Raw genomic sequence first — 18366 nt, 5'->3', positions numbered from 1 at the left:
CCTTTCATAATTTGCTTCCCCTGCTTCACACACCAGCATGTATATGTCTATGCGCACACCCTCGTTCACACATACGCAAACACAAATAAAACAACAACTCTTATAATTTACAACAGGCTTCTCACTTTGGCTATACCCGAAGAGCATTTGAGCATATTAAATTATTGCCACTTCCTGCTTTTGTATTTTGAGAAGCAATTTTTATAAACTGCATGGTATTTAGGTTGAGAATAAATCTTTCCCTAATGTCAGCTGCACCTTCAGCACCAGAGGGCCTGTTAACATTCATTATTGTATCCTCATCTCTAATTACTTCATCTACCAGATTAGCATCAAGGGGAATTGAGAGCTGTAGGAAAGAAAAATAACACTATCTAAACAAGAGCATAAGGACTCTCTCTTATTATAGGTGATTGATTAAATGTCCAGAAACCAGAATATATTTGAAGGATTTACTTTTGTGTCTTGTGAATTATGGAAAGGAAACATTATATATAGGACTGTTTATCCTTTTGATTTGTCAGCAAAAGTATACCTGTTCAGCTTCCATCAAACTCATTACATCAATAGGAAAACCTATTTCCCCAAGGGATAAAATATATTAGCTTGATCTGCATAACCTACACAATAAGTAAAAAGAAAATTATTTGAATAATATAATTGTAGTGTGGAAAATCAATCTAGAATCAGCAGACAAAGTATGAATACCTTTAAGAGCAGATATTTCATTCAATAGTAATAACAATTTAGGCATCACTGATAAAAACAGAATACTAATCTGCAAAGTGATCCTGGTTTCAAAATGTTAATATCATTCATGTTATTATATCAAATTGTGCTCAAGACACATTCCTTTTCTAGCAGTACTAAGACCTCTTCCATTACATGCAACATAAAGGATCCAGTCAAAATGTCACATGAATTTTATCAGCTGGGAAACTTTGCCATTGGACAGATTGCTTCTCAAATTTTTTTCCTTCACTTTTCAACTAATTTCAATGAGCAACCATCCATGTTTAGTATGAAGGAAGCCATGTAAGGATTTCATTCTGTTTTTCTGCCAACTCCCTTGTCCCTGCGCATCCATTCATTAAGAATGAAACAATTGGAACATGAGAAGCTTCAATGGATTGAAGATATTGCATACTTTCATTTTATGACATTGTTCTTGTTTGTATTTTATGCGTTTGTTTACTCCTAGAGGATCATGTTTATTTTATTTTCAGTATTTTGTTATAATTTCATTTATTTCTGATGGCAGTATTTACTGATAATCTAAAAAGTGATATATATCATTTCACATGCCATTTTTGTTCAGAATCTCAGAATATATTACAGTAGTTCTTTATTACCAACTGCTTGTCTGTTAATTTTTCATTCATCTATCTCATTTTACTAACCCTTATTGAATAAACCTATCTGAAGTTTTTTAGTTTTATTTCTTCCAAGTTCCACATTTCATTAATGCTTTGCTGTGTGGTATTGTCAGGTTTTTTTAATCCATTGCCAATAATTTTTCCCATTCCTTCTTTCTTTATCAAATTCTTCCCTACTTTATGAATGTGCTTTTATATCTTTAATAGTACTTTCAAAGTTCTCAGCATATTTATCATGATCCAACCATAGGCAAGGATTTCTGACACAAGAACTCTGCCCTAATCTATAGCTTTTCAGAATAAAGTAATGGCAGTTATTTAAAAAAAAACCTGCCAAGCTAATATATGTTTGAGTGTTCTCTCTGTTTCAGGACTGTGAATCCTGTATTGAAAGTTACAATGAATTAAACGTATAAGGAAATGTTATCACAATAAACAAGTGAGTGTATTTCCTCAATTTTGGGAACGCATTCACCCTTGTTCAACTTACTTGTTGAACAACAAACTTGTTGAACACCTAGAAGCAAGCTAAGTTATAACTAGAAGCCAACAATACCTGGATCTCAGTAAGGCATTTGGAAAAGTAAACCACAACTTACTTCTTAGTAAGTTAGAAACATTGGAATAGACAACATCACTACCAGATGGATTCATAGCTAGCTGACAAAATGCACTTAATGAGTAGTACATAAAGGAACTACATCTACATGGAGGATAATAAGCAGTGAGATACCCTAAGGTTCTGTCTTAGGCTCAGTATTCATCAATATCTTCATAAATGATTTAGATGAGGGAATAGAAGGGGAATTCATCAAATTTGCCGATGGCACTGACCTGGTAGGAATAGCCAACACCCCAGAAGATAGGCTCAAGATCTAGAAGGATCTCGACAGAATTGAACAATGGGCCTTATGTACTTAAAAGTTGAGAAAAGTAAACTAAGACCTCCAAGGTCCCTTCCAGCTCTGTTATTCTATTATTCTTATTTCTTTCAGACATGCTAAACTTTTCTCTACACAATTTATGACATTCTACATTTGCTAGTGTTTATAGTAGAAGAAAAAGATTTTGGTTTGCTAACGTACTCTATGTATTCATTCTAAACTTGTTTCTGCACTTTATGTAATTCGGCAGTGTGATGCCAAAGAACTACCAGTACATTCTGGCTCTTGTATTTGCAATAAAGGAGATCAATGAGGATTCCATGATTCTTCCCAATGGCACTTTGGGCTTACACATCTTGGATAACTACTGTAGTAGACAAATCACATATGATGCCACCCTGCGCCTGCTTTCCACCAAGAACAGGTTTATCCCTAACTACAAATGTGACCCTGAGAACCATTTGATGGCTGTCATTGGAGGACTTGATTCTGAAACCTCTCTTTATATGGCCACAATATTAAACTTTTACAAGATTCCACAGGTAATATTTTGGAGCAAACCTGCAAAACATTACACAACTAAAATGCTATGGTATATTTAGAAAACATTGAAAGACAATTAAATATTAATTAAACATAGAGAAATAAATCAATGTTATAAGTAAGATTTAATATATAAAAAGCATATCCTTCATGTGAGAGACATTTCACAATAATTTTCAGCAGCAGCACATCAGACTGTAACTCTGTGCCAGCAATTAAGAATGTAGGTGGGATAGTTTCTATAGGTTTCCCTATGCAAAACATTCTCTGCAGATAGTAATAAAATTGCCAGGGGAAAGTATTCTGATTCCACTTTCTTCGTTAGTATTCATAAAGGAATGAATAGTATTTATTTTATTTAGGTTCTAGAATGAAATATAAAGATAGCGAGTGAATTGGAATTTTCAAGCTAGATGTGATTGAATTTCTGTTTGAACCTATATTATAAGATATTTTGGTTACAATTGTATGTAACAATTTAATTTAATACACATATCAGTCTTACAGAAATTACATCACTTTTATTGTAATAAATGCTTTTAGATCACATATGGATCACTTGTTTTAGGACTGAGTGATGAAATTCTTCTTCCTTCCTTATATCGGATGGTTCCAAATGAAGACAGTCAGTACTCTGGGATTGTTCAGTTGCTGATATATTTTAGATGGACATGGATCGGCCTGTTTGCAGTGAATGATGACAATGGAGAAAGATTTTTCCAAGTCATTGTGCCTATGCTTTTTGAAAATCATATCTGTTTTGCTTTTATCAAAAGAACACATAAATGGGCTGATCTGGCTGAACTTTTAGACTTATTTCTAGACGATCTGGAAACATTTCCAAGTCTTATGAAAAGCAAAGCCAATGTATTTATTGCCCATGGTACCCAGGAGTCCATGCTTAATTTAATCTGGTATCTTCAGGTGGCTGCTTGGGATTCACATATTGGTAAAGTATGGGTTGTGACAGAACAGTGGGATTTCACATTACCTGACTATCAAAAGAACATGGATATTCTTCCTTTCCAAGGTGCTATATCTTTTTCAGTTCATTCAAATGAAGTACCAGGATTTACGGCATTTCTTGACAATGTAAAGCCTTTCTGGAGAAGAGAAGATGGTTTTATTAAAGATTTTTGGGAAAAGGCTTTTAGCTGTTCATTGAAAAATTACAAGATAACTGAAAATGAGGAGCACAAGAAAAAATGCACAGGAAAAGAGAAGCTGGAGAGCCTTCCAAGAACTTTCTTTGAAATGAGAATGACTGGCCAAAGCTACAATATCTACAATGCTGCCCATGCCATTGCACATACTCTACACACTATTTATGAAGCTAAAGCAAAATACAGAAGAAGGGTGCCTGGAGGAATCCTAAAGTTTTGGAATCTCCAGCCATGGCAGGTAATTAACTTCCAAAAAAGCATGGCTTAGTTTTCAAGTGCAGATTATAAGAAGCTAGCATTGGGGGGTGCATATAATTTCCAATCTTGGTGTCTTCCATTTGTGTTGAAATGGAGTTCTCAAAAATTGTATAAAACTTGGCTTTCGAAAAAAAATGTTCTATGTCATGTATAGAAATATGGAGGCAGGTAGAGATTACATTGTTAAAATGGAAAATTTGATATTATTTATATGGATTTTTTTTCAGGAAATTCCCAAAATCTCATCCAGTGTAGGTCTTCAGCATGGTTGCAAGAAAACTATTTTAAACTTTCAACCTCTGGTTCTGATCCTAGTTCAAATTAAGGGATTGATTTAATTTCCACGGCAAAGTAATTACATCATTCAAATAATGTGTCAGAATGATAGAATATATATCACAAATACACATACATATGCACATACATACTGAGTGATTATGTGTCACCAAACCATTAATATTAATTCTAGTGACCACATACATTTTCTCTGTGATGATCTATTCCTACTCTGAACTTTCAGGTCTTCTAACAGTGCACTCATCACCATTGTATTTGAATTCATCCACCTTATTGCTGGTCATCCTCTTCCTCTCATTTCTTCCAGCATTCTTTCCCAGCATTAGAACTTTTTCTAGTGAACCAGGCCTTGAAATAAAATGTCTGAAATAGCATACTTTGAGCTTGAGCCTGGTCATTTATACCTCAAGTGAGAATGGAATAGAATAGAATAGAACGGAACAGAACAGAATGGAATGGAATAACAGAATTGGGAGGGATCTTGGAGGTCTTCTAGTCCAACCCCCTGCTCAGGCAGGAAATCCTATTCCATTTCAGACAAATGGTTGTCCAATCTCTTCTTTAAAACTTTCAGTCTTGGAGCATCCATAACTTTTGGAGGCAAATTGTTCCACTGGTTAAGTGTTCTAACTGTCAGGAAATTTCTTTTTAGTTCTAGGTTGCTTCTCTCCCTTGATTAGTTTCCATCCATTGCTTCTTGTCCTGCCTTCAGGTGCTTTGAGAATGGGTTGACTCCCTCTCCTTTGTGGCAACTCCTTAGATATTAAAACACTGCTATCATGTCACCCTAGTCTTTCTCTTCATTAAACTAGACATATCCAACACCAGCAACAGTTCTTTATGTGTTTTAGCCTCCAGTCCCTTAATCTTCTTTGTTGCTTTCTCTGTACTCTTTCTAGAGTCTCAACATCGTTTTTTATATCGTGGCGACCAAAACTGCATGCAGTATTCCAAGTGTGATCTTAAGAAGGGATTATTAAAAATGTCATGTTAATAAAATTCCCAGTGTTCTAATATTGGAAGTGTCTTTGAAATACTCTGCATAGTTTTCATTACTCTTCGAAAGTAAATTATTGAAGAGCTGGAAGAAAAGGTTTTGAAATATTTTTTCCTCTGTTTTCATTTCACATAACAAGGACATATGGCAAACCTATGGCACGCATGCTAGAGGCGGCACTCAGAGATCTCTCTGTGGGCATGCGTGCTATCACTCCAGTCCCACCTCCCCCTGTGGCCCCTCCTCACTAGCAGCCCTCCCGGAGGAGAGTCACCCCCGGGTGTGGCCGATATGGCAGCTGGGCAGCAGGAAAAGACTCCACCCTCATGCCCCCATGGTCCCCATAGTGCTCTTGGGCCGCCTGGGCAATCCACTGCAGTGGGCCGTGGAGGCAGTAGGTGGCCCTGTGGGAGGGCGGGGTGGAGGTGGGAGGGACAGGGCAGTTTTGGGGTACTCAGTCTCTAAAAGGTTCTCCATCACTGGCATATGGGCTATAGATTCATAACAGTTATATTACTTAAATTATAGGATTTAATATCACCATATCTAGCATTGGCCACAGTCATTTGCTTTAAAATTAAAGATGGAGGTCTTATTATGAATAACTGTTATTTAAAGAAGATTTTAAGAATCAATTGCAAAGTAGAGGAGAAACAAAATTGGAATCATCCTGGAAGAATTTTCATTGTTCTGGAGTCTATTAGAAATAGAAACCTAAAATGGCAGTATATGGTCTTGTAATGTCCTTTTTTTTCAGAGTTTGCTATGATCACGTTGAACAATGTAATCATATAAAGTTTCTTAGTCTGTCATTACAAAGTCTATTGTGACACTTAAAATATTGCCAACTGTACTCACATACTTTTTTTCAATCCAATGATATATTGGAAATTAAGCAAAGTGGACAAGGACTCTCTATCAGTTGGCTAGGTCACTCAAAATAAAGATTGAATTTCAAAATGAACTGCATCAGGGCAGGAGGCTGCAGAGAAAAAAAATAATCAGAAAAAAATTCTCTCCAAATTTTTTGGACTCTTAAGTGGCTGGAGGTCAATATTGGATCAAATTCTTTTATACAAATAAATGTTTATTATCATATACTGACCAGAACTATATACAATACAACTTTATAAGAAAACATAATTTATTTCCCCATCTTACAGTTTCTCTTCTACAGTTGGTCTGAAGATGCCTACTTAACCCTATAGGCCTCCAGCTGCTTCTAACCAGATTACAAAGTATCAATCCCACTGCAGTAAATGTGGGATTTATTTTTTAGGATTTCAACAATGAATGTTCTTGTTGCTTTGATTTAGTTTCATCCCTTTCTAAGAGGTATCTCATTCAATAACAGTGCTGGAGAAATTGTGCATTTTGATGAAAATGGTAAACTAGTAACTGGATTTGATGTTATAAATTGGGTAACTTTCCCCAATCAATCATATGTTAGAGTCAGATTTGGAACTCTGGATCCTCTGGCACCTCAAAGCAAAGAATTATCCATTCATGATGAAAGCATTGTGTGGCACAGAATGTTTAACCAGGTAAGAAAAAAAACTCTCAGTTCTTGGTTTAAGAAAGTGTAGTCCTATCTCAAATTCCTGACTCCAAAAAAGGAATGATTCAGACTGTCCTCTTAAGGGGCAGTAAGAATCATAATCATTATGTTTGGTCACTTAGCTAGAGGTCAAGTCTGGAAAATGAGACAGGCTTGATTATCTTGTAAGATGACTCAGAACATGGAAAGAACAAAAATATGTTCCCTTTGGTTTTGGATAAAACTGACTTCTGGTTTCCAGGATACTCATTGGGGACAATGAGTTCACTTAACAAGGTTGATTTGCTTAATGACCATGGTGATTTGTTTAATAACCACTGCAAAAAATGTCATGAAATTGGATCAGTCCCTCTCATTTAACAACTGGCACAATTTACAGTTATAATTTGAGGAGTATCTATATGAAATATGAGTTCAAACAAATTGCTCTATTTATTTTCTGTATTTGTGTGTGTGTGTGTGTGTGTGTGTGTGCGTGTGTGTAGTTTATAAATTATTTTTTATTAATAATGATTCCTAAGGCAGGATAAAAGTGCTATATCTCCCTATGTAATAAATCCAGTAATATTTAAAGAAAAGGGAAGTAAAAGTACTTAACCAGCAGACCAAAAACACATATGTACACTCACATGCATGTGCGCAAGCACACACACACAGTCACAAATATAAACATACACAATGCCTATGCAGAACCCAATTTTGACATATCACTAGAAAGTAATGAAAACACATTCCAGTATATTCCTTTCAATTAAATTTTCAAATTGTTGTTGTTGTTAGTTGCAAAGTTGTATCTGACCCATCGCAACCCCATGGACAATGTTCCTCCAGGCCTTTCTGTCCTCTACCATCTTCTGGAGTCCATTTAAGCTCACACCTACTGCTTCAGTGATTCCATCCAGCTAACTCATTCTCTGTCCCAAAAGTTTTCAAATATCAAAATATATATTCTCAATTCTAAATAAGCTGATCTGAATATCGTGCTTATTTCTTCAACTCTTAACCATTTGTAATTATAGTTACAGATTTTTTTAAAAAAAAGAGATGGCATTTTGCTATTACATTTATGTGAACGGAATAATATTGGAATAAGTCTTATTTTGAATAGATAATGAAATTTTGAGTTTTAGAAAATATTAACTCCATGAATTGGATTTGATATAGAGTAAATATAATTCCTTCAATTCTTGTATATTTCTCACATTTGGTCATATTTCTCAGTTCTACTCTCCACATATTTTTGTTAGGTATTGCCAATTTCTGTATGTAATGACCAGTGTCATACTGGTCTCCATAAGGAAAAAAAGGAAGGGGAACCATTTTGCTGCTATATTTGTGTACCATGTCCAGAAAGAAAGATTTCTAACCAGAAAGGTATGAGACAAGATTTTTAAATATATATATATAAGCATCATTTGAAGTTAATATGCAGTAAAAGAAAGAATGGACAGTTCTCACTGGTCCATATAAAATACTATATTATTTATATGTCCAATAGATAACCTTCAGTTAGATTTCAATTTAACCGATATCATATAATTGCTGGAATGATAAGAGAGGACAGAACCACATAAGCCAGCTTCAATTTATTTAAAAAACTTGGATAAAGAAATAAAATGAAAATGGAGAGTCCCCTTTTGATTCTTCAATAAGAATGTCTATTTTCTTCCTCGATTGTTCCACATTATATTCTTCTCATTTAAAATCAACTTTTTCTTCCTATTTCCAGATATGGATTTCTGCACTGAATGTCAAGAAGATGAATATTCCAATTTTCAACAGAACCAATGCATCCCAAAGCTTTTAAACTATCTGTCCTATAAAGAGCTACTAGGGATCACTTTAATGGGTTTTTCAATTGTATTTGCTGTGTCAACAATTTGGGTGCTTAGAACTTTTTGGAAACACCAGGACACTCCTATAGTCAAAGCAAACAACCGAAACCTCACCTATACTCTTCTCTTCTCTCTCTTTCTTTGCTTTCTTTGTTCTCTCCTCTTCATTGGAAAACCAACTTCTACCACATGTATTCTCCGACAAACAGCCTTTGGGATTGTCTTCTCTTTGGCCCTTTCCAGTGTTTTGGCCAAAACAATTACTGTTGTTCTAGCCTTTGTGGCTACCAAGCCTGGGTCTAAGATGAGGAAATGGTTAGGGAGAAAATTGGGAAATACTATCGTCATTTCCTGCACCACTATCCAAGTGTGCATTTGTTCTCTTTGGCTGTTTACTTCTCCACCATTCCCAGATAGGGACTTAAACTCTCTCCATGAGGAAATTATTCTGGAATGCAATGAGGGCTCAGTTACCATGTTTTGTCTTGTCTTGGGCTATATGAGTTTTCTGGCCATGGTCAGTTTCTCTGTGGCTTTCTTTGCCAGAAAATTACCAGACAGTTTCAATGAAGCCAAATTTATCACTTTCAGCATGTTGGTCTTTTGCAGTGTTTGGTTTTCTTTTGGTCCAATGTACCTGAGGACCAAAGGAAAGTTTGTGGTGGCTGTTGAAGTCTTCTCTATCTTAACATCAAGTGCTGGGCTTCTGAGTTGCATCTTTTTCCCTAAATGCTACATAATTGTATTCAGGTCTGAACTGAACAACAAAGAACAACTAATAAGGAGATAATGCAGGGTCATTTAATAAACAATTTATCTAGGAATTAAGAGACATACATGGATGTATACATGTGTAACTGTACCAATGAAGGAGAATATTTGTAGCTTAGGGTTGAAATGTGGGTTCCTTGGTGCTCTCTGAGCTTGCTTGTTTTCTTGCAGATGTTCCCTGGAATTTTTGGATTTGGCCTGGTTTGTATTTGATCAAATCCAAAAATGCCAGGGAATTTCTAGAAGCCTGGCACTCTGACAAATCAGCCATCAATAGACACATAGACATTAACAATATCTACAGGCTACACAAAAGAGACAATCAAGCAGCCCAAAAGAGAAAAAGACTCCAGTTCTTCTCCACCAGTAATCAAGACTCAGATCAGCATAGATTAACTCCAAGGTCAACTTCAGACCAACAATCAAGTAAGCAATACCCCAATCAAGAAACTGCCACACAGAGCTATTAGTAAACAGCCCAACCAAAGAATCCTGAAGACTGTCCCCACCCACACAGACAGACAAGCCACTAGAACTGGCAGCAAACAGCACTCCTTACTAGCACTAATGATGTTACCTAGTTAGGGTAATGAAACATCTGCAAGAAAAAAAGCAAGCTAAGAAAGCACCAAGGACACATGTAACTGTCTCCTAATACATTCATAAATTAGTTACTGTGATTGAAACTAATGTATGTGACAATTACCATTTTTTGTTTCAAATTTTGAGAAATAATATTTTAGATAGCTCCCCATAAAGTCTATGTTAAAAGAAGACAATATTTCTCCAGATGTCAACAACATCAGCACCTGCGGTCCTATTATCTTTCACTATCATTATCTGTATGCTTCCCCCTTATTAATCTGCTAGCCTAGTCTGAATATAAGATATTACATACTGATGAAGTAATCAACAAAATGCTCATCTGCAAAGCATCTTTGAGTCTCATCATCATTGTTTCAATCTTATCACTAAGTCCAGTTGTGTTCAAGATAAATTTCTTTTCCAGCAGTGCTCCTTCCATTCTATGCACCTTAAGTGATCCAGTCATAATTTTACATGAGTTCTACCAGCCAGGAAATCTTGCTGTTGGAGAAATTGTTTCCCAGGTCTTTTTCCTCCACTTGTCAATTGATTTCAGAGAAAAACCCTCAGAGATTAGTATGAAAGAAGCCATGTAAGTCATTTCTGTCCCACCCTGAGCAGAAGAAAAGTAAATGAAACTGTGCAGAATCTAGATATCTGCCTTCTGAGTTAATTTTTTTCCTTATTATTGAACCTGTTTTATTTTCAATATTAGTGAAGACACCATTTGTAATATTTGCACTTAATAATGATTTATAATACATCCAACATTCCAGATAGTACTTTTGTTAATTTTCATACATTGATGTTTGCTTGCCAGATTTTTTTTCATCACTATCTTCTTGATTCTCAAGCTTTTCATTCATTCATTCATTTTGAAACACTGCACTTTAATTTTATCTATTTAAATTTCAGTATCTCATAGAGGCTTTATTTGTTTCATCTGAAATTTTGCTGATTACTTCCATAGCTTCTTTTGTTCTTTAATTTTTCTGTAATTAATAAGTGGTTGTACTTTCATCATTAAAACCACGTCCTTTAAATAATTTTACTAGCATCACCAGAATCATAATCATTTTTTGCTTATTTATTACACTTATTTGTATGTTGCCTGATTCATCAGATTTATGCATCCCTGATTTTAATTTTTTTAATATCAGAATACATTCAAGGGGTTAGATTCTATCAATGGGTCACCAATTACATGAGGGGTTCCATTTCTTAACTGATAGCAATCAGTTATACTTTGAAGTTACAACATTCCCATTTCCACTGTTCGGTTTTCCTAATGGAACTAATATCTGAATCACTGAACAGCTGTATTTAGGGTTTGATTTAGAAAAAGTCACTTTCTAGTTTTCATCTTAGCAAAGAACTCATGGACTGTATTTGGTCAAACTCTGCTCTGTTCTTTTCAACCATTCCATGAATAGAATATATTTCATTACAACATCCAAGGAACAGATGGGAATTTTAATGCTGGAAAGAGGGTAAAGAGAGAGCACTGTGTTTATTCTAGATTTAATTTCTTTTCCTGCAACTTTAGGTGTATCTAACAGTTTCAGGAAAGGAATCAGAAATAAGCTTGCTTCTCTGGCTTCCTCCATTTCATAACATACTCAATCCATTCAGCATGGTTTTTCAAATGAGAAATTTGTCCTATGCATGTAGCCAGTAAGCAAAATTTATATCCTATGTGAATATATTCTACTTGAATTGTAACTATATCAAAATATGTAGTGCAGTTTCTCTGCTTCACAGCTTGAAATCCAGTATATGAAATGTTATGTCAGGTTATATGAAATGTTGTACATGAGGAAATCTCTTAGGCCTTACTTATGGAAAATAAACACAAGTTAGGCTTCACCTTCTTCAGAGTATGTTTTCTTTCATGCACTAAAGTCAAGATTTTCTAAAATTGTTAGTCATTGTGCTGACATAAGAGGCTTTATTTGAATTTTGGTAAAACATGAAAACATGTTTCTTTTTTTTGGAAAAAAATACCTAATGTAACTTTTCAGTGTGATGCCAAAAAACTACCAGCATATCCTGGCTCTTGTATTTGCCATAAAAGAGATCAATGAGAATTCCATGCTTCTTCCTAATGTCACATTGGGTTTTAACATCTTTGACAATTACTACAATGTTCAGCTCACATATAACACTGTCTTCCGCTTACTTTCTGCAAAAAAGAGATTTGTCCCTAACTACATGTGTGATGTTGAAGACCAGTTGGTAGCTGTTATCGGTGGACTTGATTCTGAAACCTCTTCCTATCTGGCCACAGTTTTATCTATCTACAAAATTCCACAGGTAGAGTTGGATGGGAACAGAGGGAATGTGCAACCTCTCCAATAAAAGCTTCTTATTAAAAATGTAATGGGCATAGCTTATAAATAATGATGGATGAAAAAATAAGATTAACAAAATATACAGAAATACAATTAAGGAGGAAAATAGCATGACATTTAAAGGAGTTACCCCAAATTATACATATTTTAAGGTTAGTTCTCAGAAGCAGCATATGAAGTGGTAAATCTGTCTCTGAATAGCGCACAGAAAATGAATTTTTATGTGGCTGTTTGTAATATGTATGAAAGTGAGAGAGAGAGATTAAAGGGAAAAAAGTCATTCTTGTTGATGCTTTCAAGTACATGGAGTAGAGATTTGTTCCCTGCAATTTCCAAAAAAATAACAAGAAACTGGTTTTTGTTAGCTTGTCCACAATGACATCTGACACTAAATCAGACTTCCTCAGAAAGTTAAGGCATCTTCTTCAATTGAATATTTAGGCAGAGAATGGATTACTAATTCAGCCCAGGATTATAGATCCTTAATTGAGCAAGGGGTGAACTAGGTCAATTTAAAATACCTAAATAGGAGCAGAGAAACTCCGGAAACCAAATTACTTGAGGGCTTCAGGCTAAAAAAAAATTATCTTAAAATTCAAATTTTATACCATTTTGAAGTTTTTTCAGGATTTAAAGTTAAAATATAACTTCACTCTCAGAAATGTCTAGCAAAAACAATGCATGTTCATAAGTGCTTTTAAAATGCAATGGTTGTACAATAATTATTACATTAAATAAAATACTGGATAATTGTTTTTAGATTACTTATGGATCTTTTGTCTCAGGAATGAATGACAAAACACTGCTTGCTTCCTTGTACCAAATGGTTCCAAATGAAATTCAACAGTACTCTGGGATTGTCCAATTGCTGATACATTTTAGATGGACTTGGGTTGGACTTTTTGCAGTGGATGATGACAATGGAGAAAGATTTTTCCAAAAATTGGTTCCAATACTTTCTTCAAATAGTATCTGTTCTGCCTTTATCAAAAGAACGCCCAAATGGACATATGTTGCTGATATATTAGACTTGTTTTTAGATGACTTGGACAAATTTCCTTCTCTCATGGAAAGCAAAGCAAATGTTTTTATTGTCCATGGTGCACCTCCTTCCATGCTAAATTTGAGCTGGTATCTTCACATGGTAGTCTTTGATTCAAACCTAGGCAAAGTGTGGATTGTGACAGAACAGTGGGATTTCCGATTAAGTGACTATCAAAAGAACTGGGATATTCAATTCTTCCAGGGTGCTATATCATTCTCAGTTCATTCAAATGAAATATTGGGATTTAAAGCATTCCTTGAAAATGTAAATCCTTCATGGGAATCAGAAGATGGCTTTATTCAGGACTTTTGGGAAAATGCTTTTAGTTGTTCAATGAAAAACTACAGTGTAATTTCAGAGAAAGAGCCCAAGAAAGTTTGCACAGGAGAAGAAAAGTTGGAGAGTCTTCCTGGGACTTTCTTTGAAATGAAAATGACTGGACACAGCTATAATGTCTACAATGCTGCCTATGCTGTTGCACATGCATTACATATTATACATGAGTTTAGGTCAAAATCCAGATCAAAGGTTGCTCAAAAAAGTTTGAAAGTTTTGAGCTTTCAGCCATGGCAGGTAATGTTACTCAAAAAGACCAGTTTTATTTTTATGCATAATTTATAATAATAGTAAAGAGGAATCTCTCTCAAGTTGAACCTGATTCCTGATAACAAAATGGATACTTCCATGTAGCCGTTTTGACAATAATACAGAAGCATTGCCCCAAAGGAGAAGCAAGACCAGACAATATGATTCCATATGGTACCTTGATATATTTCATGTTTAGAAATAGGAACATGATATGTTATGTGTGTCATGTGTACAGTTTTTTATCATACTTTTTGGACAATTCAGAATCATACATTGACAAAATTGAAGTATATGATATAAATGTAATAATCTGATCACACTAAAGAAAAATAGAATTTCATACAATTTAGATTCTTGGTTGTTTTTGTTTCTATTTGTATTGGTTAATTTTTAAACTATTTCATAAGATTTTTTTTCCTCTGACTTTTTTTCTTTCCCTAGTTTCACATAGTTTCCACAACAGCTTATTTCTTTTTTGTTTCCTTTCTACCATATAGCTTTCTTTTTGAAATATAGTGTATGGTCATATTGCTATTTAGTGCTTATGTAGGACTACAAAGTAGTAATATTTAAAGGAGACACTGTGTGTGAGTTGGTCAGCTATATAAATTTGTTTAATAAATAAATGTTAATTATAATACTAAAACATTTGAACTTTAATAAATAAGTTTAATAATACAAACGTTATTTGCCACCAACACTTTTTTCAATTTCCCCATCAAGTCTATCATCAATGAGGTTCAAATGAGTTTTAAGATATATCCTTTTAGTGATATTAAACACTATAAATTCCTCTGCAATAAATGCTAATCAGTTTCATTATGAATGAGATACAATGCATTCTTGTTTCCTTTTTGAAAAGATAGGCCCATCCCTCTCTAAAGAGTATCTCATTCAACAACAGTGCTGGAGAAACAGTACATTTTGATGAAAATGGAGAATTAATAATAGATTTTGACATCACAAATTGGATAATTTTCCCAAATAAAACTTTTGATCGAGTCATAGTTGGAAAGATGGATCCTCATAGCAAAAGGTTGTCAATCGAAGATGAAAAAATTGTGTGGCATAGAAGATTTAATCAGGTAAGGAAAAAAACTTTATTTAAAAAAATTCATAATTATCAGGAGAAATTCACCTGTTTGTTTGGGGAAAGAATCATTATATTAATCTATTCCAATTCATTTTCAGATTTAGTTTTTGGACAGAAAAATCTTTGTTATACTTATAAATAATTTAAAGTAATGTTTGCATCAGGAAGAATATATTACATGTACTAGAGAGGACCATTATTTTTTTAGAAGGTGACATAGCTTTTGAAATTATGAGCTGTAAAATGAGAAACCTATAGAAGTCTTGGACAGCTAGAGATGTTTTTAAATGATTTGAAACAAACTGCAAATGGAGATGTTTTCAGAAAGGAAAATGGCTAAACTAAATAAATTGATCAAAAATACTTTTGAATGGAATTTGATTTGCTTTGAAGGACTAGTTTTTATTACTTTAATCTGCATTCATTTATGAGTTATAGCTACATTCTCAGAACTCTGTATGAACTTCCAATAATTGATATGTTGCATCACATATTAACTGATCATTTATAATTTGTTTCTAGAGATTTAACTGAGTTTAGCAACAAATATGAAGTCAGGAACAGTTGTGATATGGTGCCCTTTTTATCTTCTAAAACCATAATTTTCAAAACAATGTTTCCCAATTCTGAAAATGTATTTATGGACATTTTGGATAGGAGCTACCCATTTCTCTGTGTAATGATCGCTGCCATCCTGGTAACACCATGGAAAAAAAGGAAGGGGAGCCATTTTGCTGTTATGTTTGTAGTCCATGTCCAGAAGGAAAAGTTTCCTTCTACAAAGGTAAGTGACAACTTTTCAAAAAGATTTCATGTATGGCTGGAATTCCCATGAAAACAGGAATATCATATGCTTCAAAAATGTTGATGTATTGAGAATGGGCATTAGAAAATAAATAGCCCTGTATATGAAATTGTTCAATTTTCAGTCTCAGCATCTAAGTTTGCCATGATATGCAAATATTTCTAAATAAAACTTCTTTGATACCAGAAAGTCCACTTTTAACTAGGGACTTTAACTATGAGTGGAAAAAACTATTCTTACTTTCAATTCTACAATAGTATTTATTTGGCCAATCGTGTTCCTTCAAATTTGATCTTATAAAATTGTTAGGAGGATAAGGTTTGGAGAAAAACTAGATCACAATTATACCTCTTGGACAAAAGACAGGAAATCAAAATAATAAATTCAGAAAGAAAATACCTGTAAACTGGAGGTATTAAAAAAGGAAAGTGAATGAGAATCAAATCATTATGTTCTTTCAAACCCCCACTATGTTTCTTTTTCCAGATATGGATTTCTGCAAAGACTGCCCAGAAGATCAATATTCAGCTCCAGACAAAACTCAATGTATTCCCAAAGGTCTAAACTATCTCTCACATGAAGGTTCTTTGGGGAAAGCTTTAGCTTTCTCTTCAGTTGTTTTTGCTATGACAACAATTTGGGTGCTTAGAACTTTTTGGAAACACCAAGATACTCCTATAGTCAAAGCAAACAACCGAAACCTCACCTATACTCTTCTCTTCTCTCTCTTTCTTTGCTTTCTTTGCTCTCTCCTCTTCATTGGAAAACCAACATCTATCACATGTATTCTCCGACAAACAGCCTTTGGCATTGTCTTCTCTTTGGCCCTTTCCAGTGTTTTGGCCAAAACAATTACTGTTGTTCTAGCCTTTGTGGCTACCAAGCCTGGGTCCAAGATGAGGAAATGGATAGGGAGAAAAATTGGAGATACCATTGTGTTTTCCTGTACTGCTATCCAAGTGTGCATTTGTTCTCTTTGGTTGTTTACTTCTCCACCATTCCCAGATAGGGACTTAAACTCTCTCTATGAGGAAATTATTCTGGAATGCAATGAGGGCTCAGTTACCATGTTTTGTCTTGTCTTGGGCTATATGAGTTTTCTGGCTATGGTCAGCTTCTTTGTGGCATTCTTTGCCAGGAAGTTACCTGACAGTTTCAATGAAGCCAAATTTATTACATTCAGCATGTTGATCTTTTGCAGTGTTTGGTTGTCTTTTGGTCCAATGTACCTAAGCACCAAAGGAAAATATGTGGTTGCTGTTGAAGTATTCTCTATCTTAACTTCAAGTGCTGGGTTACTGGGTTGCATTTTTTTCCCTAAATGCTACATAATTGTATTCAGGCCTGAACTGAACCACAGAGGACAATTAATAAGGAATATATTTAAAAAAACAGAAAGAGAAGAAAAAGTAAAATAATAAAACAAAACATCTAGAAAACAAATCATTTTCTTCTGATGTTTTTACCCTGAGTTTTCAAATTAGACTAGAAATACGTAACCCAAGAAACAATAAATTAACAGCTCAGGATAATAGTATTTATATGATAGAAAATTAAAGTTAAAACAGACATATTCCAGCAAGTGCTTAATTTTAAACAACACAATTTTAAACAATTTAGTGAGATGGCAGAACAAAAAAAAATTGATCACTTTTTTGATGTAAAAGTCTGGATGTGTTCTTTTTTCTGTGAAGGTACACCAATTTGCTTCTTTTCCCAATTTTGGTAACTTTCAGCCTTGTTATGGGTTTCAAAAATAAGGAAGGAAATATGATAGATTAGTCCTAACATATAAATGAAATAGTGTTCATGTATTCTTAGAACCGTAGATTTCATTATTAATTTATTCATGAGTTTACAAGAGAATGAAATTTACCTGAAAGTATCATTATTTATATGATGTCTATACTGTGGAATATTTTTGCCACATTTTGGAAAGAAAACAACATAAATAATCTAAAATTACTTCAAATTATTATTTTCTGAAGGTAATTATATCTGTATATGTGTTTTCATTTAATTCTCTAGTTCAGTTAATAGTACAAATATCCAATAAGCCAGTTGAAAATATATAACTGAATTGAATTGAAAAAAATGTCTTGATAGTTTTGCAGCTCTCCCTTGGAAAATGTTGAAATTTTCTGATGAAAGTTAACAAGTATATACAATTTATTCCTTTATATAAAAGAAAGGAAGCTAATCATTTCTTTTATATCT

At 34.2% G+C, this 18366-nt stretch overlaps 2 protein-coding genes across 2 annotated transcripts; both read left to right on the top strand.

Annotated features, from left to right (window-relative positions):
* The first annotated feature begins 2514 nt into the window (after positions 1–2514).
* On the top strand, positions 2515–9701 carry LOC120309729 (vomeronasal type-2 receptor 26-like). The gene is made up of 5 exons (XM_039347252.1): positions 2515–2802; positions 3347–4204; positions 6835–7062; positions 8324–8450; positions 8806–9701. Exons 1-5 carry the CDS (start codon positions 2515–2517, stop codon positions 9699–9701), a joined length of 2397 nt encoding a protein of 798 aa, XP_039203186.1.
* A 2591-nt stretch (positions 9702–12292) lies between these two features.
* Positions 12293–17504, top strand: LOC120309728 (vomeronasal type-2 receptor 26-like; the record flags this gene model as incomplete). The annotated part of the gene is made up of 5 exons (XM_039347251.1): positions 12293–12580; positions 13379–14236; positions 15118–15336; positions 16002–16128; positions 16636–17504. Coding segments are annotated over exons 1-5 (2361 nt in total), but the record flags the coding sequence as incomplete, so codon positions are not given.
* Between the last annotated feature and the right edge of the window lie 862 nt (positions 17505–18366).

Source organism: Crotalus tigris, unplaced genomic scaffold (assembly GCF_016545835.1).
Source record: "Crotalus tigris isolate CLP2741 ecotype Arizona unplaced genomic scaffold, ASM1654583v1 scf7180000018058.1502924, whole genome shotgun sequence".
In the NCBI taxonomy this organism is placed as follows: domain Eukaryota; kingdom Metazoa; phylum Chordata; class Lepidosauria; order Squamata; family Viperidae; genus Crotalus; species Crotalus tigris.
Note: the sequence above shows the minus strand (reverse complement) of the source record. Positions and strands in the feature narration are given on the sequence as shown.